General features: G+C 53.7%; 1 protein-coding gene across 11 annotated transcripts in view; it reads left to right on the top strand.

Annotated features, from left to right (window-relative positions):
• Positions 1-26166, top strand: part of PATJ (PATJ crumbs cell polarity complex component) — a 224080-nt gene that overhangs the window by 144164 nt on the left and 53750 nt on the right. For all 11 annotated transcript variants that reach the window (XM_029083120.2, XM_039914706.1, XM_029083123.2 and 8 more), the window contains 3 exons: positions 6585-6781; positions 14784-14875; positions 22360-22432. In XM_029083120.2, the coding sequence (XP_028938953.1) occupies positions 6585-6781; positions 14784-14875; positions 22360-22432 (362 nt within the window). The remainder of the gene's footprint in view (positions 1-6584; positions 6782-14783; positions 14876-22359; positions 22433-26166) is intronic.

The raw sequence follows: 26166 nt of genomic DNA, 5'->3' as shown, positions 1-26166 counted from the left end.
CCAATAAGTACGATCGCGTGTCCGGATGAACCGAGGCGGCATCTGTTTCGGAAAGCCGAGGGTGTCCCGGCCTGCTCTTCCGGTCCCTGAAGCGAGGAAGGGAAGGGATCGCCTTTCGTGTTGTGTTATCGCACTGCTTACCCGCTCCTGGAGACACACGTCCCACCCGGCGTGAAGTGGACCCGAACGGGCCGATCAGTCGATTGATCAGTCGGTGGTATTTACTGAGCGCTGATTCAGTTCAGAGAACCGGACTTGGCTCTTGAGAGAGAGCTCAGGACGACGGAATCGGTTGACGTCACCCCTGCCCACGTGAAACTTACAGTCTAGAGTGGGAGGAAGAGAGTAAAATCAATTTCGGATGTGCACGTAAGTGGGGGTCAAGCAGGGGGTGAATATCAAGTGCTTTTTAGGGGTTCCGATCCAGAGAAACAGCACGGCGTAGGGGATCGAGCCCGGGCCTGGGAGCCGGGAGGGCCCGTGTCCTGATTCCGACTCCGCCGCTTGTCCGCTCTGTGACCGTGGGCAAGTCACTTGGCTTCTCTATGCCTCGGTCACCTCGTCCGTAAAATGGGCACCGAGGCTTTGTGCTCCAGTGGGGGGGAGGGATTATAATAATAATAATGATGTTGGTATCAAGCGCTTACTATGTGCAGAGCACTGTCCTAAGCCCCGGGGTAGATACAGGGTCATCAGGTTGTCCCACGCGAGGCTCGCAGTCTTCGTCCCCGTTTTCCAGATGAGGTCACTGAGGCCCAGTGAAGTGACTCGCCCACAGTCACACAGCTGACGAGTGGCAGAGCCGGGATTCGAACCCATGCCGTCTGACTCCCCAAGCCCGGGCTCTTTCCACTGAGCCGCGCCGGATTGTGTCCAACCCGATTTGCTCGTATCCAGCCCAGCGCTCAGCACCGAAGGCGCTTCACGAAAACGCTAATTCCGTTGCACTGTCCTCTCCCGAGCGCCCAGAACAATGCTGTGCACATAGTAAGCTCTCAATAAATGCCACTGATCGAAAATTACCGTAATTATCATCATTATTAGGCACTTGGGCGACGCAGATGGGAGAGCGAGCGGAGAGGACGAGGGAAAGGTTAGAGTGAGGCACACGGTATTTTTCTCCGCTCAAATTCCCTAACGGCTCAAGTGCTCGGGTTCCCGTTGGGTTTAATTACAGGCCTAAATTCCTAACCGTTCGTAGCCGTTAGGTTTGCTGTCTTTTCTTCCCGGCCCTACTGGCTGTGAGCTGACCTTTTACGACTGGCTTGCGGACCGAGGGCAGTTTAGTAACGAGACCCACCGAGGCAGCCTGGTATCCCCCCTCCCCGGGGGAGGAATTCCAAGCCGCAGTCGGTTACGGTACGGCGGAAGCTAATTTCTCATTCTCCCTCGGGGAATCGTTTTAAACGGCAAACACGTGTTCACGGCGGTTCTTTCCAAAGGCGCGTCGCTAGCGTTTAGTGTTTTAACTCCGAGGGTCAGGACCGGACGGTCGCTACGGTGGAAAAAACCTTCCCCCCCCCCCCCCCGTCGAACGGGAGAGCGGCGGGCTCCGGCGGAGAGGGCCCGGGAGCCGGAGGATCTGGATTCCGATCCCGCCGCGTCTCTTATCCGCCGGGTGTGACTTGGGGCAGGTCGCGTCACTTCCCCGGGACCTCATCTGTAAAAGGGGGATGAAGACTGCGAGCCCGGTATGGGACAGGGACCGATTAGCTCGTAGTCGTTGGTTCGTTCAGTCCGTCGTATTTATCGAGCGCTTACCGTGTGCGGAACGCTGTACCGAGCGCTCGGAAAGTCCGATTCGGCAACGGATCGAGACAACCCCTACCCGACAACGGGCTCACGGTCTAGAAGGGGGAGACAGATAACAAAACAAAACAAGTAGGCATCGGTAGCATCAAAATAGATAAATGGAATTACAGATATATAAACAGAATCATCTGTCCGCATATACGCCGGTGCCTCCGTTTTCTCTTGGGAGCCAATTAGCTGGAGGACCGGAGGCTGCAGGGAAATCAGAATTTAAAACAAAAGAACAGAAATCCATCAATGAGTAGTTTTTACCGAGCACCTGTTAGGTGCAGAAGGAGAGACGCTATCCCGCCCGCGAGGAGTGTACAAATCCCCTTTCGAATCTACCAGGCTCCACCTCTCTCCCTCTCCAGAGCCCTTCCGAAGTCGCACCTCCTCCAGGAAGCCCTCCCCGATTAATTCATCTTCCCCTCGGGTCCCGTCCCGCCCCACGGCTTCCACTTCGGCACTTCCGGACCATTTAGCCCAACCGGGCCTTTGGGTACTTGCATTTACCCCCAACGTTCTCTCGTGTACTCGCGTTTACTCCGACCACGTCCTCGTGTGCTCGCATTTACCCCAGCCGGGCCCTTGTGTACTCGCATTTATGAGAAGCAGTGTGGCCTGATGGCAAGAGCCCGGGCTTGGGAGTCAGGGGTCGGGGGTTCTAATTCAGGCTCTGCCATTTGTCTGCTGTGAGACCTTAGACAAGCCACTTCACTTCTCTGTGCCTCGGTTCCCTCATCTGTAAAATGGAGATTAAGACCGTGAGCCCCACGTGGGACAAGCTGATGACTTTGTATCTTCCCCAGCGCTTAGAACAGTGCTTGGCACCTAGTAAGCACTTAACAAATACCATCGTTATCATTTGCCTCACCTGGCCCTTGTGTGCTCACATTTATCCCCACCAGGCCCCTGTGTACTCTCATTCACGCCAACCACGTATCTGTGCAGGCTCCATGAGAAGCAGCACGGCCTAGCGGATAGAGCCCGGGCCCGGGAGTCAGAAGGTCACGGGTTCTAATCCCGGCTCCGCCATTTGCCGCTGTGTGACCTGGGGCGAGTCACTTCCCTTCTCTGGGCCTCAGTACCTCATCTGTAAAATGGGGATCGAGACCGTAAGCCCCACATGGGACGGGGACTGTGTCCAACTCCATTTGCTTGTATCCACCCCAGCACTGGGTACAGTGCCCGGCACGTAGTAAGTGCTTAACAAATGCCATCGATATTGCTATCATTATTGTGCCCTCACATTTATTCCAAACAGGCGCTTGTGTACTCTCATTTACCCAAGCTGGGCACCTGCATGCTCACATTTCCCCAAGTCGGATCCTCGGGTGACCGCCTTTCACCCAACCCCGGCCTCCGTACTCTAGTCCCCCATACCGCCATTCCCGTACGCAGCGACTCGTCCCGCTATTTCTGGGGGTGCCGACCGTGGGCCCCGTGTGGGACGGGGACCGCGTCCAGCCCGACGAGCTTCCGTCTACCGCGCCGTTTAGTACGGGGCTCGCACGAGGTCACGCGGCAGACGAGCGGGGATTAGACCCCGGGTCCTCCGTCTCCCAGGCCCGGCGCCGTTGCCCCCGGGCTACGGTGATTTTCCGAAACCGACGCGTTGTTCCTTCGGCCTACCTCCGCCCAACCCGTTGCCGGTTTCCCAAATGCCTCCGTCTGCTTTCTGGACTCCAGGCGTGCGGGACAGGCGCAGAGACCGCGGGGGAACGGGACCGAGCACTCAGAACAGTGCCCGTGCACGTCAGACGCTCGGGAAATTCTCTTGACTGATCGAGAGTGGGAAGCACTTAAGATCCGGTGAGAAGAGGCATTCTAGTCGGAGCCCCCAGAAAATGCAACCGTCTACGCTGATTTCCTCAGGTGAAAGGTTTGCATTATGAAAACATTTGTCACTCGTGGCTGGCTTAATGCTTTGGTGGCATTATGCGGTCATCAGAAGACTGTATGTCTCCACCCGGTTCTCTAGGCTTAGCCCCTTTAAAAGGGGCTGTTTGTTCAAAAGAGAACGGACAGGTATTGATTTTTCTTTCCGTCGACGGGTTGCGTGTCGTCTTTTGAATATAAAGACCCGGAATAAATCCACGGCCTATCCGAATCTCACGATGGCCGCCTTCAGGCGGTCGCTCGCGTCATCCACGGTCTTCGTCGCCAACCCCCTTTCGGGTAACGTGATTATCCTTTATAGTAGCACTAATTATTCTTCGCCCTTACCGAAACCAGAGCCGGCTCGGCTTATTAAGGGAATGATTATTCCGTCTATGGATTGTTGGGGCCCCTCGCCGTTGCCCCTCATCCGTCCCGTCCCCCCGCCGCCCGCCTTTCGATTTATTTCCTTGCCCGTTAGCAATTCTCCCGGTGGAGAAACCCGATAGAGATCGAGGGAGGAGAAGAAGCCGAAGTCGGTTGGTTTTATTCCGGATTGAACAGGACACAAGGGACGTAAGCGGGGCCGTGGCGGGTTCAGTCCGGGATGCTGCCTCCGATAACAGCGGTAATCATGGTATTTGTTAAGCGCTTACTGTGTGCCAAGCACTGTTCCAAGCACTGGGGTAGATACAAGATAATCCCTGCTCCACCGAGGGCTTGCAGTCATTCATTCAATAGTATTTATTGAGCGCTTATTATGTGCAGAGCACTGTACTAAGCAGTTGGAATGTACAGTTCGGCATCCCCGTTCTACAGATGAGGGAACGGAGGCCCAGAGAAGTGAAGCGACTCGCCAGAGGTCAAACAGCAGACCAGCGGGAGAAACGGGATTAGAATCCCGCTCTTTCTAGGCCACGCCGCGTCTCCACCGGAAGCCCCAGAGGATGCTTGACCACTCGGGCTGAAGTTTCAACTTTCTCTCCTGACCCCAGCCGCGGGGCTCAGTGGAAAGAGCCCGGGCTTGGGGGTCGGAGGGCGTGGGTTCGAATCCCGGATCCGCCACTTGTCCGCTTGTGTGACTGTGGGCGAGTCACTTCACTTCTCTGGGCCTCAGTTCCCTCATCTGGAAAATGGGGATGAAGACTGTGAGCCTCACGGGGGACAACCTGATGACCCTGTATCTACCCCAGTGCTTAGAACGGTGCTCTGCACATAGTAAGCACTTAACAGATATCAACGTTATTATTATGCTGGGAGGAACAGGGTGGTGGCCCCCCTCCTTGGGAGCAGTCCTCCCGGATCTGGGACGTAGCGTCCGTGGTCGCCCGCGGCAGGACCAAACAGGCCCCGGGTTTTCCTGCGGTGACCCGTCGTCGGTCCACCCGCCTCTTGATTCTCCTGATTTTTGGACTGCTCACCTTCCCGGGGCCCCAAAATCTGCCACCCTCGCCTCCCGCTCTTGGGCGGGACAGTTTCCGTTGGCTAAAATCGGTGGGGTCGGAAGAGAAAGTTGAAACTCAAGCCCCAGTGATCAAGTCGTCAAATTGTGGAGGTGCTCGTTGAAAGGGTGGGCTCCCCAGGACCAGATATCCAGTGAGAAGTCGCCTGGCTTGGTGGCTAGAGCCCGGGCCTGGGAGGCAGAAGGCCCTGGGTTCTAGTCCCGGCTCCGCCACCTGTCTGCTTGGGACCTTGGGCGAGTCGATTCACTTCTCTGGGCTTCAGTTCCCTCATCCGTAAAATGGGGATTAGGAGGGTGAACCCCATGCGGGACGGGGACTGTGTCCAACCTGCTTAGCTTGTGTCTACCGCAGCGCTCAGAGCAGTGCTTGGCCCGTAGTAAGCGCTTAACAAGTACCATAATCATTTACCAAGTATCCATCGAGGGCTTTGAAACGGTCCTCTCTCCATCTGAGCAGTGGGGAAGACCCAAGACATCTCATTTAGTCTGTTAGCTTACTGATATTCTTATTTTTTTCTTCTTTATCCCGGGACCCTTTCTGATCCCTTTAGGATGTCCAGCCCCATTTGTTTGTATCCACCCCAGCGCTTAGGACAGTACCCGACACATAGTAAGCGCTTGACAAGAACCACAAGTTGGTAATTACTATTATAAGATCACAAGCGAGTCTGTTACAGGCAGCATTTTTGCCAAACACGCACTGTAGCGTTCACGCGTTCTGACTCCGTGCACCTCCCGAGCGCTTAGCGCAGTGCTCTTCGCGGAGTGAACGCTCACTAAATACCACTGACTGATTGACCCGAGCTGTTGCTTCTGTCGCAGTAGCCGTGCGGGCAGGGAATGTGTCTGTTCTCCTGTTCCATCGTCCTCTCTCAAGAGCATAGTACAGTGTTCCGCGCACGGCGACCGCCCGATAAATACGACCGAGTGAAGCGCGCGGCGTCGCCGGATGACCGTTGAGTTCGTCCATTCAATCGTATGGATCGAGCTCTGTACTAGACGCTTGGGAGAGCCCAATACAACAGTATAGCAGACACACTCCCTGCCCACAACAAGCTCACAGTCTAGAAGACCGACATTGTCTTGCCTTAGGCCGTCGAGTCGTCTCCCACCCGACGCCGGGGACGCGTCTCTCCCGGAGGGTCCCTCTTCCATCTGCAGCCGTGCCGGTAGCGGATCCAGAGAGTTTTCTCGGTAAAAATCCGGAAGCGGTGGACCATGGCCGCCTTCCGCGCGGTCAACTCGAGTCTCCGCCCTCGACTCTCTCCCGTGCCGGGAGTTTTGACAGGTAGCCGACGGCCTGCCAGTCGCTAGCCGCTGCCCGGGCTAGGGATGGCACGGGCAGGCCTCTGCTCGACCCTCCCGTAGTCGAGTCCCGAGCGGGGGAGATGGACGTTAAAGTAGATGAACAGTTCCCGACTGACGCCGGGCCGTGTCCTTGGCTTTGCAGAGAAGATCAGGCAGAGATATGCCGACCTGCCGGGGGAGCTGCGCATCATCGAGCTGGAGAAGGACAAGAACGGGCTCGGCCTCAGCCTGGCCGGCAACAGGGACCGGTCCCTCATGAGCATCTTCGTGGTGGCCATCAATCCCGACGGCCCCGCCGGGAGAGACGGGAGGATGCTCGTTGGAGACCAGCTCCTGGAGGTGAGTGGGATGGGCCAGGCGGGCGTTTGGGAAGAGGCGTGCGGGCTGGCGGAGAGTCAGCCGGGCCGTCGGTTGTATTTACTGAGTGCTTATTATGTGCAGAGCGCTTGGGAGAGGTCAGTAATAATAATAATAATAATAAGGTCGGTCTCTGTTAAGCGCTTACTATGTGCAGAGCGCCGGGGTAGTTACAGGGTAATCAGATTGTCCCACGTGGGGCTCACGGTCTTAATCCCCATTTTCCAGATGAGGTAACTGAGGCAGAGAGAGGTGAAGTGACTTGCCCACAGTCACCCAGCTGACAAGTGGTAGATCCGGAATTCGAACCCATGCCCTCTGACTCCCAAGCCCGGGCTCTTTCCGGTGAGCCACGCTGCTTCCCCTAACGTCAGTTATATCGATTGGCATATCAGTATATCAATAAACAGACGCCTTCCCTGCCTTCAACGAGCTTACAGTCTAGAGGGGGCTCAGGCTTGGGAGTCAGAGGATCTGAGTTCTAATCCTGGCACCAGTCAGTCAATCAGTGGTATCTATTGAGCGCTTACCGTGTGCAGAGCACTCTATGAGTGCTTGGGAGAGGACATTAAGCAGTCACTTTCCCTGCCCTCCTTGAGCTTACAGTCTAGAGGGGGAGATAGACATTGATATAAATGAATATATGATCGATATGTGCATAAGCGCTGTGGGGCTGGGACGGGGTGGCGGATAAAAGGAGCAGGTCGGGGTGATGCAGAAGGGAGTGGGAGAAGAGGAAAGGAGGGCTTAGTGCTTATTAAGTGCTTACTATGTGCCAGGCACTGTATTAAGCGCTGGGGCGGATACAGACTGATCGGGTTGGACCCGGTCCCTGTCCCACGTGGAGCTTACTGTGTGTGGAGCGTTGTTCTAAGCGCCTGGGAGAGTAAAGTAAAACAGTAAACAGACCCATTCCCTGTCCATAGCGAGCTTACGGTCTACGGCGGACACGGGCCTGGGAGTCAGAGGTTCTGGGTTCTAATTGCGGCTCCCGTCAATCAGTGGTGGTTATTTAATGGTATTCATTTAATCAGTCGACTACTATCTCTAACACAGTCGATTACCAAATCTACATTAGTAGACTAAGCCCTTTATTGCCCCTATCAGCCACCTGCTCTGCGTCAGTTTCCTATTTGGCTGTGTAGCCCTTGAGCTCTTTGGTACTTACTCTGGTTCCGCAGCCCTTATGGTGTGCAGAGCTCTGTACCGAGCGCTTGGGAGAGTATAATGTAACAGACTTGATAGACGCATTCCCCGCCCACAGCAATGTTAGAGTCAATAGGACTGCACCTATCCTCTGTCACTTGCCTGCCGAATGACCTTGGACAAGTCACTTCTCAGAGGCTCAGGTTTTTGTTTTGCGTTTTTTAATGGTATCCGTTGAGCACTTGTTAGGTTCCAGTCACTGCGCCGAGCCCCAGGGTAGGTACAAGCCAATCAGGGCTCACGGACAAAATCCTCATTTTACAGTTGAGGTAAGTGAGGCCCAGAAAGGTGAACCGGTTTGCCCGAGGCCGCGCAGCGGAGACGGAATTAGAACCCAGCTCCTCGGACTCCCGGGCCCAGGCTCTTTCCAGTAGGTTACAGAGGTGGATGAAATACTGGTTCTCTTTCCTGATTGGATTTTGAGCCCCGACGGGGAGAGGGACTATGGCCAACGTTAATTCTCTTGTTTCCACCCCAGCGCGTAGTACAGGGGTGGTAATTATATTTATTGAGCGCTTTCTGTGTGCAGAGCGCTGTACTAAATGCGGGGAAAGGATATACGGGTGGGGATTAGACCCATTTCCTTTCCCTCAGGGGGATCACAGTATAAAATAGTGTAGCGGTCGTCATACAGCAAGCCCTCTAGACTGTTTGGGGGGCAAGAATGTGTCCGTCTGTTGTTATAGTGTACTCTCCCAAGCGCTTAGTACAGTGGTTTGCACACAGTAAGCGCTCAATAAATAGAATTGATTGCACTTAAAAATACCATCACTATTATATAGGGGTATTTTGATAGACCTCGAAGGTGGAAGGCGAATTAATCCAGTGGGTTTGCTACTGGAAAATAAATAGCTGCAGAGAAGAGAGGAGTTCTGCTCATTCCCCCAGAAACCCTATTTTCTAGAAACGTGTGGGCAAATTTGCCCGCCACGTGCCAGGCGCCGTACTAAGCGCGGGTTTGGAAACAGGTAAATCGGGTTGGCCCCCGTGGGGCTCACAGTCTTAATGCCCATTTTGCAGGTGAGGGAATTGAGGCCTAGAGAAGCGAAGTGACTCACCCAAGCTCACACAGCAGGCCTGTGGCGGAGCCGGGATTGGAACCCAGGTCCTTCTGACTCCCCGGCTCCAGCCACCGGGCCACGCTGCATCCGAATTAGAACTAAGCACGTTCTGCTGCAGTGGGGATTGTTCCCCTGCATTATGGCGCATATCTTATAGCTCCTCTGCCTTTTATATCTTCTTTAAGGTGGACCAGACCTTTAAAATATCGTTGGTGGGGGGACGGGAGGAAAGAAGCGAAAGGAGAAGCGGCACGGCGCAGTGGATGGAGGACGGGCCCGGGAGTCAGAAGGTCGTGGGTTCTGATCCCGGCTCCGTCACCCGTCTGCTGCGTGGCCTTAGGCAAGCCACGTCCCTTCTCTGGGCCTCAGTTCCCTCCCCTGTAAAATGGGGATGAGGACCGTGAGCCCTGTGCAGGACTGTGTCCAACTCGATTCGCCTGTATCCACCCCAGCACTTAGCAGCGTGGCTCAGTGGAAAGAGCCTGGGCTTCGGAGTCAGAGGTCATGGGTTCGACTCCCGGCTCTGCCACTTGTCAGCTGTGTGCCTGTGGGCGAGTCACTTCACTTCTCCGGGCCTCATTTCCCTCATCTGTAAAATGGGGATTGAGACTGGGAGCCTCACGTGGAACGACCTGATCACCCCGTATCTACCCCGGCGCTTAGAACAGTGCTCTGCACTTAGTAAGCACTTAACAAATACCAATATCATTATTAATAATTGCCATCATTATTATCGTCTGGGCAGTGTTGTCTACATTCAAGCCCTGGCCACTTAACGAAGGTTTGGAAAGGGAAAAAAAACCAGAGAAATAAATCCATCACGCTTCTGAGCGCCCGGCATCCTCCAGTTTTGGAGAGATCTTTGACTTTGACTAAGTTTTCATTTTTACATAATTAAAACTTCCAGCCCTCGCTCAAGTTAATTAAATTTGCTGGCTCTCTATCCGACGAGCTTGCTGAGTAGGTTTAACCGAGCTGCAGTTCGGCACACATTTAAATTTGTCAGACGCAGCGGTAGAAAATGGGTGGCCGTTAAATCTAGCCGGTCGGGAATATCAGCTAGGGAATGACGGGATTTTTTAGGAATCTAAATATCCGTGGCCCCTCCCGGGATGGCATCTGGAGGGTTCCCAGGAGGGAGGGTCCTGTCCGTTCCGTTCCTGGCTTGGCCGGTGGCTAGCGAGTGGAAGGCCACCGGCTACTAGCCACAGCTCCCCCGTGCCGGGCGGCGGCGGCCCGGGAGAGAGTCGAGGGCGGAGATTCAAGCTGACCGCGCGGAAGGAGGCCGTGGTTCCGGATTTTTCCCAGGAAAACTCTAAGGATCCACTGCCGGAACGATTGCAGGCGGAGGTGGGGCGTTCTGAGAGAGAGATGTATCTATGGGTCGGAGACGACTTGACAGCGTAAGACAAGACAGATTACTAGCGGCCACCCTGAAGGTGAATCGGAGGCGGGGCCCTTATCTGTCGACTAGGAATCTGAACGTCCAGAAAGTCACCCGTCATCGCACGTGACGATGCACTCGTCTGTTGTATTATACTCTCCCAGATGCCTCGTATGGTGCTTTGCACATAATCACGGTATTTGTTAAGCGCTTACTCTCTGCCAGGCACCAAGCGCCGGGGTGGACGCAAGCTAATCGGGTTGGACAGAGGCCCTGACCCACGTGGGGCTCTCGGTCTTAATCCCCATCTTGCAGATGAGGTAACTGAGGCCCAGAGAAGCGATGTGACTTGCCCAGGGCCACCCAGCAGACAAGTGGAGGAGCCGGGATTAGAACCCATAACCTTCTGACTCCCAGGCCCGGGCGCTATCTGCTACACTGGACATGTACTGTAAGAATGCCGAGCCGATGGGCCGTTGTCTCGCCCATCACAGTAACGACATGACGTTGAGTCCTGAATAATAACAACAGTAATGTTGGCATTCGTTAAGCGCTTACTATGTGCGGAGCACTGTTCTCAGCGCTGGGATAGATATAGGGTAGTCAGGTTGTCCCACATGGGGCTCCCAGTCTTCATCCCCATTTTACAGATGAGGGAACTGAGGCCCAGTGAAGTGACTTGCCCACAGTCACACAACTGTCAAGTGGCGGAGCTGGGATTCGAACCCATGACCTCGGACTCCCGAGCCAGGGCTATTTCCGCTGAGCCACGCTGCTTCTCTAACTTAACAAATATCATAATCATTATTGTTACCCCAGGCCCGGGTTCTATCCGTGTGGCCGTGCTGCTTCCCCCTCTAGACCGTAAGCTCCCCGTTAGACTTGTAAGCTCAGCGCGGGCAGGGAATGTTTCTACTTATTGTTACATTCTCCCCAAGCGCCCAATCCAGAGCTCTGCATACAGTAAGCGCTCAGTAAGTACTCCTGGATGAGTGGACGGGCGAACGAACGGAGCGGAGGGCCCGATGCGTCGTTAGCTGCAGCTCAGCCTGGGGGGGTGGCCATCACAGCTCCAGCGGCACCCCCGGGGCCGGGCCTAGACGTCCTTTTAGAGGACCTCGGCTCGTACGGCCGGGTCCGATAGCGTCGGGCTGAACTCTCACCCGTCACCCTCCAGACTCTCTCCGCCCTTCGCTCTGGGGAGCATGTCGGAAAGAGTTGCGGCGCTTAGAACAGTGCCTGGCACGTAGTAAACGCTTAACAAATGCCATCGTCGTCATTATTATTCGGCGGGGGTCTGCCCCTGGGCCATTGTAGCCGGGGAAACGTGCATCCCATTTTGCAGATGGAGAAACCGAGGCCTAGAGCGACGAACCGACTCTCCGTGAACGCTCTGCCCCTCACGGATCCGGGTCGTCGGACGGGGTCCATTTCCCCCCGGGCTCGGTTTTAGGGCGGCTCGCAGACGCTGACCGGCGCTCACCAAGCAGCGCGAGAAGCAGTGTGGCCTGGTGGAAAGGGCCCGGGCCTGGGATTCAGAAGGAGCCGGGTTCTAATCCTGGCTCCGCCATCTTTACGCCGTGTGACCTAGGGCGGGTCACCTCACTTTCCCCTTCCTCGGTTCCTTCGTCTGGAAAATGGGGATTAAGATTGTGAGCCCTGTGTGGGGCAGGGTCTGTGTCCCACCTGATTATCGTGTATCAAACCCAGGGCCTGGCACAAAGTAAGCGCTTAAATACCATGAAGAGACACCCCCTCCCCCCCCCCAAAAAACCCAGAAAACAAGAACAAGCAGCCGTTTAAAAGTTAATTGTACATCGGATGCCACCATCCGCTATAATTACCGGCTCGGTTTTTCTTGTTTTTGTTTCTTTTTCATTCATCTTGGGGATGGGGAAGTGCGAAATCTGTCACTGGAATTAAACGCTCCGTACTTCCCCGGGAATCGTCTGGTGATTTTAAGCGAAGTGGCGAAGCCGTAAGAGAGGGTTGGGTAGACCACTAACTCCTCTCCTGGAACTCGTCAAAGACAGCGCTCGCGGCACTTCCCTTCAAGGCTGCAAGGAGAGAGATTTGTCTCCCCGGATGGGATTCCGGGTCCACGCTCTCCGAACGAGGCAGGTCGCGTGGCCCGTTATTCTCCCACCGGCTCGTCGGCCGGTGGTATTTATTGAGCACCTACCGTGCGCAGAGCACTGGACGGCGCGCTTGGGGCAGAGATCTTTCACTCGATAGTATTTATTGAGCGCTTACTATGTGCAGAGCACTGGACTAAGCGCTTGGAATGGACAAATCGGTAACGGATAGAGACGGTCCCTGCCCTTCGACGGGCTTCCGGTCTAATCGGGGGAGACGGACGGACGAGAACGATGGCGATAAACAGAATCGAGGGGATGAACGTCTCATTAAGACAACAGCAGATAAGATCTTGGAATTAGTAGACGTGGTCCCTACCCCCGAGCGGCTTGCACTCTTCGGCTTTGCCTTCATCATTATGGTTAGTATGGCGCTTCGGCGTTCATCCGCGCCGAGCACTGTTCTCGGCGCCGGGGTCGACGCGGGTCAGTCGGGTCGGATACGGTCCCCGTCCCTCACAGGGCTCACGGTGTAAGCGGGAAGGAGGACGGCCGTGGAGTCCCCGTTTTACAGAGGAGGAAGCTGAGGCAAAGAGAAGTGAAATGCCTCGCCCAAGATCATAATGTTGGTATTGGTTAAGCGCCTACTATGTGCAGGGCCCCGTTCTAAGTGCTGGCGTAGACACGGGGTAATCGGGTTGTCCCTCGTGAGACTCACGGTCTTCATCCCCATTTGACAGATGAGGTAACTGGGGCACAGAGAAGCGAAGTGACTCGCCCACAGTCACCCAGCTGACAAGCGGCAGAGCCGGGATTCGAACCCACGACCTCTGACTCCCAAGCCCGGGCTCTTTCCATTGAGCCAGTCTGCCAAGAGCCCAGAGCAGGCAAGCGGCAGAGCCGGGATTAGAGCCCAGTGTTTCTCTAGGGTGGGCAGGGAAAGCGTCGGCCAACTCCGTTAGATTGTACTCTCCCAAGTGCTTAGTACAGTGCTCCGCACACGGTCAGTGCTCAGTAAGTGCCAGTGATTGGTTGAGCGACCCCCACCCTTTTCCTAAGCATTTTTCTCCGCCTTGGAATTGGCATTGGAAAGAGAAGCAGCATAGCCTCGGGGATAGAGCCCGGGCCCGGGAGTCAGAAGGACCTGGGTTCCCTTCTCGGCTCCACCACTGTCCTGCTGCGTGACCTTGGGCAGATCACCTCACTTCTCTGTGCCTCAGTTACCTCCTAATAATGATGGTATTCGTTAAGCGCTTACTATGTGCCAAGCACCTTTCTAAACACTGGGGTAGATACAGTGTAATCAGGTTGTTCCCCATGGGACTTACGGTTCTTAATCCCCATTTTACAGACGAGGTGACTGAGGCCCAGGGAAGTGACTCGCCCGAGGTCACACAGCAGACAGGCGGCGGGGCCGGGATTAGAACCCACGCCCCCTGACTAATTACATTCAGTGGAATTCAATTACATTTAATTAAATGGGCAATTACATTTAGAAACGGATCGCACTGTATCTACCGCAGCGCTTAGAACAGTGCTTAATAGTTTAATAAATAAACACAAACTGAGTGTAGCGTCAGTGAGGCCGAATGTCACTAGCTTGTAATTACTACATTGTAATCTGAATTATCTTTACTGACCTTGAGCGCAGGGGAACACAGCTATCAGTTATATGGGCTCTCCTGAGCACTTAGTACAGTGCTGTGCACCCAGTAAATGCCTAATAACTACCACTGATTGCGTGAATAATGGTGGTGTTTGTTCTGCGCTTACTATGTGCCAAGCACCGTTCTAAATGCTGGACAAGATGCAAGGTAATCAGGTCGTCCCACATGAGACTCACAGTCTTAATCCCCATCTTACAGACGAGGTCACTGAGGCCCAGAGAAGTGAAGTGACTTGCCCAAAGTCCCCCAGCTGTTGCGTGGGATTAGAACCCACGACCTCTGACTCCCAAGCCCGGGCTCTTTCCGCCGAGCCGCGCTGCTTCAGTAGACTGTAAGCTCGCTGTGGTCCCGGAATGTGGGCCTGTTGTTATATCGTATTCGCCCCAGGGTTTAGGACCGTGCTCCGCGCACGGTACGCGCTCAATAAATGCGATCGAATGAACTGAACGAATAGCGTCTCCCACAGGTTTTACCAGGTGGGATTTCCTTAAACTCTACTACTGACCGTCTCTTGAAGGTGTGTGAACATAGTCAAATCCTACTATAGATTTTATAATTGTATTAATCCTCTTTTTTTTTAAAACAAAACAGATAAATAACCAGATACTCTACGGCCGGAGCCACCAAAATGCATCCGCCATAATTAAGACCGCCCCTTCCAAAGTCAAGCTGGTCTTCGTTCGGTAAGGAAGATACATCGGATTTTCGGAGTCTACCTTTCGGGTGTCTGTGGTGTCCAAAGCCATGCGCGCGTGCACTCCACCTGTTCGGGGAAATCTTTAGGAAGTGCAGAATGTCTTTTCCGGGACACGTCGGCCTCGGTGGCGTTTAGTGGGCACCCACTCTGCTCAGTGGCTCCCGGTGGGCTCCTACTTCGAGCAGAGCACTTTTCCCGGTGCGTGATGTGGGCAGCGGGACGTACCGGACGCTTCCACATCCCGTGCAGATGGGTAGACGGGGGACGTTTCGGTTCTACTGTTGTATCGTATTGTCCCGGGCACCTCGTCCGGTGCTCCGCCTACGGTAAGCGCTCAGTCGATACGGCTGACCGGGGACCGTCTCTCGGCGGGGAGGCCCCCGCCGGCTAATCCGCGCGCCGTCTCAGCCCAGATGCCAGCCACTCTAATAATAATAATTATAATAATGTTGGCGTTGGTTAAGCGCCTCAGAGCACTGTTCTAAGCGCCGGGGGAGATACAGGGTCATCAGGTTGTCCCCCGTGAGGCTCACGGTCTTCATCCCCAGTTTACAGATGAGGTAACTGAGGCACCGAGAAGTGAAGTGACTCGCCCAGAGTCACACAGCTGACAAGTGGCAGCGTCGGGATTCGAACCCATGACCTGTGACTCCCAAGCCCGTGCCCCTTTCCACTGAGCCACGCTGTAGCTTTCAAATCGTCTTATGGGGACTCGGGCATCGTTTGGGGACGGGCAAATGTTTTGTGACGGCGTTTGGACGGGCTTCTCTGACCGGCGGGTGTTGGCGATTTCATGATTCCACTGACGCGGGGGCTTTCCGGGAGCAAAACTCTTGCAGGGCTAAACTTTCTCTATAATAATAATAACCATAAATCTGGTATCTGTTAAGCGCTTACTGTGGGCTAGGCCCTGTATGACACGGTCCCCGTCCCGCGTGGGGCTCCCAGTCTTAATCGCCATTTTTCGGAGGAGGTCACCGAGCCCCAGGGAGGTGACCCGCCCCACGACGCGCAGTAGGCAAGCGGCGGAGCCGGGATTAGAACCCAGGTCCTCTCGACTCCCAGGCCCGGGCTCTACCCACCAGGCCGCGGAGATTTGGGGCGTGTGTGGAAATTAGTCTTGGAGCGTGGGGTGCAGCAGGGCGGTCAGTCCATCAGTACGAAGGCGTACTGGGTGCTGAGCACTGGACTAAGTGAGCACTTTGGCTCAGGGGCAAGAGCCCGGGTTTGGGAGTCAGAGGTCGTGGGTTCTAATCCCGACTCTGCCGGTAGCCAGCTGTGTGACGGTGGGCGAGTCGCTTCACTTCTCTGTGCCTCAGTTCCCTCATCTGTAAAATGGGGACGAAGACGGGGAGCCCCACGCGGGACAGCCCGATGACCTAGTGTCTACCCCAGTGCTTGGCACACAGAGAGCGCTTAACCAATACCATCATCGTCATGACTTTGAGAGAGTGCAAGTTTAACAGGAGCCGGGAGATACCGTTCGCTGCCCAAAAGGAGTTCGCAGTCTTGGGGGCCGACGGGAAGGGCTGAGATTTCGTTCCGTTGCCATTCCGAGCCGTTTTTCACACTACCGCATCTTGTCTCTCTCGCTCTTTTTATTTTAATTATATTTGCTCCCGTGCTAATTAGCCCGTACAATCCTGAAATTCGCAATGGATCTCTGACTTGGCATTGCCAATTAGCATCGTTCTGCTGCGAACGCGCACACTCTCTGCCTCCCTCCCGCCTCCCCCACCTTCCTCCTCCGTCACTCATTTATTGAGCACCTCCCCTGTGCGCGGAGCACTGTACTAAGCGCTTGGGAAGTACAGTCCGGCACCAGATAGAGACGATCCCTACCCAACGACGGGCACCCTCACTGTTGAGACACGGCCCAGTGGGTAGAAGCCCGGGCCCGGGGGTCCGAAGGTCACGGGTTCTAATCCCGGCTCCTCCGCCTGCCTGCTGTGTGACCTCGGGCCGGTGGCTTCACTTCGCTGGGCCTCGGTCCCCTCAGCTGTAAAATGGGGGTTGAGACTGTGAGCCCCACCAGGGACGGGGACTGGGTCCGACCCGCGCCTAGTACAGTGCCTGGCACGTAGTGAGCCCCTAACAGATACCATCGTTCTTATCATAATGATGCCTGAGCGTATTTTTTCAAGGGTGGTGGGAGGAGGAAGAGGAGCAGTAGCAAGAGTATAGCGCTTAGTACAGTGCTCTACGCAGAGTAAGCGCTCAATAGATGCTGTTGAAAGAATTTGCCGAGCACCAGAGCCCGGGAAGTACGAAGCGCTGGTTCAGTTCCGAAGGTGCCTGGGGATTCAAAATGGGGCCAGACAATCAGTCAGTCAATCAGTGGTATTTCCTGAGCACTCACTGCGTGCAGAGCACTGTACTAAATGCTTTTTATATGGTATTTGTTAAGCACGCGCCATGTATCGGGCACTGTGCTAAGCGCTGGGATAAATACAGACTTCTCGGGTTGGACACGATCCATGTGCCTCATGGGGCTCCCACTCTTCATCCCTATTTTACAGAGGAGGTAACTGAGGCACAGAGAGAAGTGACACGACTTGCCCCGGGTCCCACAGCAGACAAGAGGCAGAGGCGGCATCATTCGTTGATTCAGTCGTATTTATTGAGCGCTTACTGTGTGCAGAGCACTGTACTAAGCACTTGGGAAAGTACAATGCAGCAATAAGCGGTGACATTCCCTGCCCACAAGGAGCTCACGGTAGAAGAAGCAGCGTGGCGTAGTGGAAGGGGCCTGAGCTCGGGAGTCAGAGGACGTGGGTTCTAATCCCGGCTCCGCCACTGCGTCGGCTGTGTGACTTCGGGCGAGTCACGTCACTTCTCTGGGCCTCAGTGACCTCGTCTGTAAAATGGGGATTAAAACTGTGAGCCCCACGTGGGCCGACCTGATGACCTCGTATCTACCCCAGCGCTTAGAACAGTACTTGGCCCGTGGTAAGCGCTTAACAAATACCAGCATTATTAGAGGCGGGGAGAGACATCAATACAAATAAATAAAATGACAGTCAGGGATGTAAATGCTTTGGGGCCTGGGAGAGGGGAGAAAAAGGGGGATAAATAAAATTAGAGGTGCGTAGGCAAGTGATTTGGGGCTGGAAAGAGGGATGAACAAAGGGAGCGGGAGGTGAGGTATTCATTCGTTCAATAGTATTTATTGAGCGCTTACTACGTGCGGAGCACTGTACTAAGCGCTTGGAATGAACAAGTCGGCAACAGATAGAGACGGTCCCTGCCGTTTGACGGGTAAAGTGGGGATCGGTCAGGGAAGGCCTCTCGGAGGAGACGTGCCTTCATTAAGACCTCGAAGTGGGGGAGGATGGTTGTCCGTCGGATTAGATCGATCCGTTTTGCTGTCTGTCTCCCCCTTTTAGACTGTGAGCCCGCTGAAGGCGGGGATTGTCTCTACCCGTTGCCCAGTTGTACAGTCCAAGCAGTCAGTACAGTGCTCAGCACCCAGGAAGCGCTCAATAAATACGATTGGATGAATGAATGAGAGGAGGGAGGGCATTAGAACCCAGGCCCTGGGCTCTATCCCCCAGATCGCGCTGCTTCTCAGAGGAGCAGAGTGTGCAGACTGGGTTGTAGCAGGAAATGGGCGAGGTGAGGTGGTAGGGCATCGAGTGCTTTAATATTTTTGGTGCTCCAGAGCACTAAACTGAACACTTGGGAGAGTACGGTACAATAGAGTAGGTACACACGCAGTCCCTGCCCTCGAGGAGCTTCCCGTCTAAGGGAGGAGGCAATATTCGCTGTTCCGCTGCATTGGGATCCGCAGTCCGGATAGGCCCAATCTAGCAATCAGTCGTATCTATCGAGCACTTACCGGCTGCGGGGCACTGTGCTAAGCATCTGGGAGAGAACGTGTGCTCTGCCCACAGAAGTGAAGTGACTTGCCCGAGGTCGCACAGCAGACAAGTGGCATTGGAACCCATGACCTTCTGACTCCCGGGCCCGGGCTCCGTCCACTAGGCCGCCCTGTCTCATCCCTGCCGACGTATCCTGGTATCCAAGGATCGCCAGACCGTTCGATCTGTTTTGCCCGTGGAATAATGAAGCGCTCTTTTGCTGGAGATCCGGGGTTTTTTTTTTTTCCGGCTGTTTCCTCCGCATCTTCTCCTCTAATTCGGTCAATAATTAGATCAGCGTGGTCCCTGGGCCAGCATCCGAATCACGGAGGGGCTCCCGGCGGCCCCGTTGGACGCCACGCTGTCGTGACGGCGCAGGAGGAGTTCACGCTTCCGCGGTCGCCGAATTTTTATTTGGGATTTCGCGCGTTTGGCTGCGGGAGTCGGCTGGAAAATGTTTAGCCCCCGCGCACACGGTCAACGGTGACACTGCGGCGTTCTTTCTTCCTTTCTGCTTTCTGTTCTGGTTCAGCGGCCGTGGCGTTTTCACAGATTGGATGTTAATTCAGGGCGGTTTTCTAATTAACGTGGTCTGGGTGGGAAAAGCTTTTTTTTCCCCCTCCTCCATCCCTTAGTACTTCATTTAGTTATAAATATTTAATGCCCAGCCAAATGACTTGTCGGGCCAATTTGAAATGTTCAGTACGAGCCGTATTGGAAGAGAAAGCAAAAATGTAATTATTACGATGGTCCAGGCAGTCGTAATTTATGCGCAGTTCAAGAGGATTTCAGACTCTTAAGAGAGTTTCCGGATGATGACATTTTAGCAGTTTCAGTACTGCCTTGGAACCAGAGAGAATCAGTATTTAGGATTCGGGCCGACTCCCTCAAAGTAGATGCGTTTAAACGTGGGATTGTTAATCACTTTGGATCCATCGATCAGTAATAATAATGGTGGTATTTGTCGAGCGCGTACTGTGTGCCAAGCACTGTTCTAAGCGCTGGGGTAGATACAAGGCAATCAGGTTGTCCCACGTGGGGCTCACGGTCTGAATCCCCATTTTACAGATGAGGTCACTGAAGCCCAGAGAAGTGAAGTGACTTGCCCAAGGTCACACAGCAGACAAGTGGAGGAGCGGGATTAGTATCCACGTCCTCTGACTCCCAAACCTTCTTTCCACCAAGAGGGATCTGGGGGGTGGGCAGAGAGTCGGGTCCGGAAGGGACAAAAACACCCGGAAGCTCAAAGAGACGCGAAATCTGTGAGTTTTGGATTTTTGATGGGGGGGGGGGGGGGGGGTCTGCTTTTCCAAGTGCTTCGCGCAGTGGTCTGCACACAGTAAGCACTCAATAAATACGATTGAATAAATGAGCAGCTCTCACTCAGATATGCTCTTCCTTTTGACAGTCACCTCATCCAAACTCCCCCTTTCCCATTTCCTTCCCCACTAGACTGGAAGCTCCTTCGGAGGCAAGGATCTTCTAAGCCTCTTGCGCTCTCCGTACCCTGTAAGCTCTGACCACTATAGTTTATAATTAATAACAATAATGATGGCATTTGTTAAGCACTTACTATGTGCCAAGCGCTGTTCTCTTCCTCATTAATGGACTGATAGGCCAGGAGGCGGAGCGGCAACGAATTTCCCTCTCAACTAGACGTTGAAGAGATCCCAGCTCTTCACTCCATCAACCAGTGGCATTTATTAGGGGTGCAGAAAACGGTTTCTTTCGGGGGGGAAGCAGCACGGTCTAGTGGATAGACCCGGGAGTCAGAAGGTCATGGGTTCTCCACCCGGTTCGGCCACCTATCTGCTGTGTGACCTTGGGACAGTCACTTCTCCGGGCCTCAGGTGCCTCATCTGGAAAATGGGGGTGAAGACCGTGAGCCCCGGGTGGAACGGTGGCTGGGTCCAACCTGATTACCTTGTATCCACCCCAGTGCTTAGTACAGTGCCTGGCACGTAGTTAAGTGATTAGCAAATATCATTATTATTATTATTATTATTATATCGTTTCCAGCACTTCGTGATTGGCACGTAGTAAGCTCTTAGCAAATGCCGTTATCATTATTATTTTCTCATCATCACTCATTCTCCGTGCCCACATGGGGAGGCCAGCATGGATTACTTGAAATATCCAGCCCCATTTGATAATGGTGTGTTTCTACTAGGATTTATGCGCCGGAATATTTTTAATGGTGGTGACCTTTGTAGGAAATGTGCAGCCATCTGGTTTATAACCACCAAATTCATTTCCCCGTATGCACTCAGCGTCCCGGAGCAGAAGCAGGAGAGTTATTCTGGTGTTTAAAAAAGAAAAACAAAACAACAAACAAACCGGTATTTATTAAACGCTTATGTGCCAGGGACTGATCTGCGCACTGGGGTAGATACAAGGCTGGACACAGTCCACGTCCCACGTGGGGCTCTCGGTCTTAATCCCCATTTTCCAGATGAGGGAACTGAGGCCCACAGAAGCGGAGTGACTCGGCCGAGATCCCACGGCAGACAAATCGCGGAAGTGGGATTAGAACCCGGGTCCTTCTGACTCCCAGGCTCTAACCACCATGCCATGCTGTTTCTCTTTTCGACCGTCACCATTCTCGGACTCAGCTGCATTCTGGGCGTCTCTGAGAGTGGGTCTTTATGGTGTAATCGGGGGTAAATCATCTTGGTAAGTTCCCAGCACCCTACGTGTTCAAAACTAAGCGGGCGGAGTACGTGAGCAGCAGCGGATAGAGCGTCGGCCTGGGAGTCGGAAGGACCTGGGTTCTAACCCCGGCTCCGTCAGCCCTCTGCTGTGCGACCTTGGGCAGATCGCTTCGCTCTTCCCTGCCTCAGTTGCCACATCTGTAAAATGGGGGGTATGACTGTCCATGCCGATTCTCCCGTATCTTCCCCAGCGCTTAGTACAGGATCTGGAACATAGTAAGCGCTTAACAAGTGCCACAGTTATTATTATCATCAAGCATTTATGGACATATCTGTAATTTCTCTTCATGTCTGTCTCCCCTTCTAGACTGTAAGCTCCTTGTAGGCAGGGAATATGTCTGTTTATCGTTATATTGTACTCTCCCAACCTCTCAGCCCTCACACTCTGTTCCTGTAATGCCAACCTTCTCACCGTACCTCGTCTCTCCACCGACCTCCCGCCCACGTCCTCCCTCTGGCCTGGAACGTCCTCCCTCCTCATATCTGACAGACAGTGACTCTCCCCACCTTCAAATCCTTACTGAAGGAACATCTCTTCCAAGGAGCCTTCCCTGTCTAAGCCCTCCTTTCCTCTTCTCCCACTCCTTTCTGCGTCGCCCTGAATTACTCCCTTCGTTCATCCTCCCTCCCATCCCCGCAGCACTTATGTGTAGCTCGGTATATAACTGTAATTCATTTATCTGTTTATATTAATGTCTCCCCCTCTAGACTGTGAGCTTGTTGGGGACAGGGAGGGCATCCGTTTTCTGTTCGAGCGCTTATTACAGTGCTTTGGATGAATGAATGATCCGCACAGAGGAAGCGCTCAGTAAATGCCACTGAATGAATGAATAGTTCATAACCTCTATTTAGCATTTCACAGAGTCGGTCCTGATTTTGCCACCTTTCCTCTCCTCTAGACACGAAGGGGCCGTCAACCAGATGGCCGTGACTCCTTTCCCGCTGCCTTCCAGTTCCCGGTCTTCCATAGAGGTAAGACCCAGCCCGCCGAGGTCTCGGGGTAAAAACGATGAACTTATAATCATTATGATCCATTATCGAGAAGCAGCAGGGTGCGGTGGATAGAGCCCGGGCCTGGGAGTCAGAAGGTCGTGGGTTCTAGGTCCGACTCTGCCCCTCGTCTGCCGTGTGACCTCGGCCGATCACTTCACTCCTCTGGGCCTCAGTTCCCTCGTCTGCAAAAGAGAAAATGGAGACCGTGAGACCCACGTGGGGCAGGGACTGCGTCCAACCCGCTCTGCCTCTATCCGCCCCAGCACTCAGTACAGTGTCTGGCACATAGTAAGCGCTTAACAGATGCCATTTAAGGAAATAAAGCTGGCAGAGAGCCTCGATCAAGTCACGATATTGACTGAGCGCTTACCGTGTGCAGAATTCTGTCCTGAGCGTTTTGGTTGAGTGCCATACAGCAGAGTTGCTAGACACGTTCCCTCCTTCCAGCCACCCACTGTGGGCCGCTTGTCCTTGGGGCGAGTTGAAGGGGATTCCCAGATGAATAAAACAATACAATTAAGAGTATTTCCTAAATGAAAAAGGGAGTGGAGATTTAATTTCCATCTGACCAAAGCCATTTTTTTTATCCATTGTTATCTGATTAGCTCTTTGGAAAATCACCAGAATTCTCGTTATTTTCAATCCTCCCTTCTGGAGTCGAAAGGAAAGAATGTAGATGAAGTTACCAAAAAAATTGACGAATCCAGGAAAACAGTGCTCCAGGCCTCTGACCCACCCCCTCCCAGGCCACACCAGTTCTAAATGGAGCTGTTTGGTCTTGGGGAAATCATTTTTTGGGCTATTTCTGTCTGTCCAGGTTCTGCCTGTGTCCCAAGGAACTTTAACGGGAGAGTCTAGGGACCTAGATTTTTAAAATTAGGGGCGTGGTGTGACCCCTCCCTACCCCGAGGGTGGGTGTCGAAGAGGACAAGCAGCCATGGGCAATCGATCGATCGATCAGTTGTATTCATTCATTCATTCAGTTGTATTTATTGAGAGCTTACTTGGTGCAGAGCATAAATAATAAATAATAATGTTGGTATTTGTCAAGCGCTTACTATGTGCCGAGCACTGTTCTAAGCGCCGGGGTAGACACAGGGGAATCAGGTCGTCCCACGTGGGGCTCACAGTCTCAATCCCCATTTTACAGATGAGGTAATTGAGGCACTGAGAAGTTAAGTGACTTGCCCGACAAGTCACACAGCCGACAAGTGGCCGAGCCGGGATTCGAACCCATGACCTCTGACTCCAAAGCCCGTGCTCTTTCCACTGAGCCACGCTGCTTCTCACTGTATTAAGCGCTTGGAAAGTACAATTCGGCAATAGAGAGAGAGAGAGAATCCCTGCCCACCCCGGGTTTGCAGTCTAGAAGGGGAAGGACAGACATCAAAGCAAGCAAACAGGCATCAATATAAATAAATAGAGTTATAGATGTATATACACGTCAAAACAAGTAAACAGGTATCGATATAAATAGAATTATAGATCTGCTGCAGGGCGGGCTGCGGGGGAGAGCAAAGGGAACAAGTAGGGGCGACGGGGAAGGGAGGGGGAGCTGAGGATAAAGGGGGGCTTCGTCTGGGAAGGCCTCTTGGAGGAGGTGAGCCTTCAGTACGGCTTTGAAGGGGGGACCTGTGGTTGGCGGATTTGAGGAGGTCGGACGTGGGGCAGGGATCGACGGGACAGGAGAGAACGAGGTCCCGGGAGAAGGTTAGCGGCAGCAGAGGAGCGGAGCGTGCCGGCTGGGATGGAGAAGGAGGGAAGGGAGGTGAGGTAGGAGGGGGCGAGGGGATGGAGGACTTTAAAGCCAAGGGTAGGAGTTTTTCCTTCATACGTTGAGCGTCGAATGTATGCAGAGCGCTGTACTAAGAACCCGGGGGAGAGGTATAGTGTAGCCGAGGGCAGGGAATGTATCTGTTATATGGTTATAAAATAAAAAATCGGTATTTGTTAAGTGCTGACTATTTGCCTGGCACTGTGCTGAGTGCTGAGGCGGATGCCAGCGAATCGAGTTGCACACGGTCCCTGTCCCATGAAATCAAAATCACAATGATAATTATGGTGTTAAGCGCTTACTACGTGCCAGGCACTGTACTAGGCACTGGGGTGGATACAAGCCAATCGAGGTGGACCCAGACCCCGTCCCCTGTGGGGCTCACAGTCTCCATCCCCATTTTACAGCCGAGGTCACTGAGGGCCGGAGAAGTGAAGTGGCTTGCCCGAGCCCCCACGGCAGACAAGCGGTGTAGCTGGGATAGCGAACTCTCCCAAGGGCTCAGTACAGTGTCTGCACCCAGTAAGCTCTCAATAAATACCACTGATGTACTGACAGAGTTCATTCATTCAGGAGTATTTATTGAGCGCTTACTATGTGCAGAGCACTGTACTAAGCGCTTGGAATGGCCAAATCAGCAAGAGATAGAGACAGTCCCTGCCCACTGACGGGCTCACGGTCTGATCGGGGGAGACGGACAAAAACGGTAGCAACAGATAGAATCAAGGGGATGTACATCGCATTATAAAACAGTAGATATGAAGGGCTGGAGGAGTTTCAGGTCAGTGACGAGATAGATGAGGTCAAGGTACAGTGAGAAGGTTGGCCCTGGGGGAGTGAGGTGGGCACGTCTCCTCCAGGAAGCCTTCCCGGCTAAGCCCTCCTCTCCTCCCCCTCCCTTCTGCGCCCCTCTTACTTGCTCCTCCGTTCATCCTCCCTCCCGTCCCCGCACTCCATAGGGCATATATCTGTAATTTCTTTCTATTAATGGCCGCCTCCGCCTCTAGACTGCGCGCTCGTTACGGGCAGGAGTGTGTCTGTTGTTTTATTGTACTCTCCCAAGGGCTTAGTACAGTGCTTTGCACCCAGGGAGCACCCAATAAATACCCCTTGAATGAATGCAGGACGGGTGGAAGCGGGAGATGAGGAGGTTAGGGAGAAGGGGCAGAGGTGATCGAGTGCTTTAAAAGTGGGTAGACACGTTCCCTGCCCACAGGGAGCCAACAGTCTAGCGACTCGGTGAAGACGGCAGCCGTCTTGTTGGCTCAGGGTCTCCACCTTTGCCACACCGAAAGCTCCTCTACTCGGCTCTAAGCTCTTTGAGATCATTTCTGCTTACTCTCTTGGACTCTTCCCAACCCTTTAGTACAGTGCTTAGTAAGAGCCCACTGAATTCCATGGCTGACGGGACCGGGTAAGCATTTATTACGGGCCAAGCGCCGTAAAAAGCGCCGGGGCAGATAAAAGATAATCTCTTCTAATCCCAGCTCTGCCACCTGCCTGCTGTATGACCTTGAGCGGGTCACCTCGGTTACCTCATCTGTAAAATGGGGAGCCCTATGTGGGACCCGATTGGCTTGTATCCACTCCAGCGCTCAGTACAGTGCCTGGCACATGGTAAGAAGCGCTTAACAAATGCCGTTACTATTATTATCATAATCCCCATTTTGCCGATGAGGTCACTGAGGCGCAGAGAAGTAAAGTGACTTGCCCGAGGTCACACAGCAGACAAGTGGCGGAGCCGGGATCGGAACCCATGTCCTTCCGACTCTCGGGCCCGTGCTCGGTCCACTATGCCATGCTACTTCTGCTCTTCCAAGCGCTTAGTACAGTGTTTTGCACACAGTAAGAGCTCAATAAATACCATCGAATAAATGAGTGAATGAGCTTGTATCTACCCCAGCGCTTAGAACAGTGCTTGACCCAAAGGAGGCATGTA

This window comes from Ornithorhynchus anatinus, chromosome 18, assembly GCF_004115215.2.
Source record: "Ornithorhynchus anatinus isolate Pmale09 chromosome 18, mOrnAna1.pri.v4, whole genome shotgun sequence".
Classification (NCBI taxonomy): Eukaryota; Metazoa; Chordata; class Mammalia; order Monotremata; family Ornithorhynchidae; genus Ornithorhynchus; species Ornithorhynchus anatinus.
This window is presented reverse-complemented; position numbering and strand designations above follow the sequence as displayed.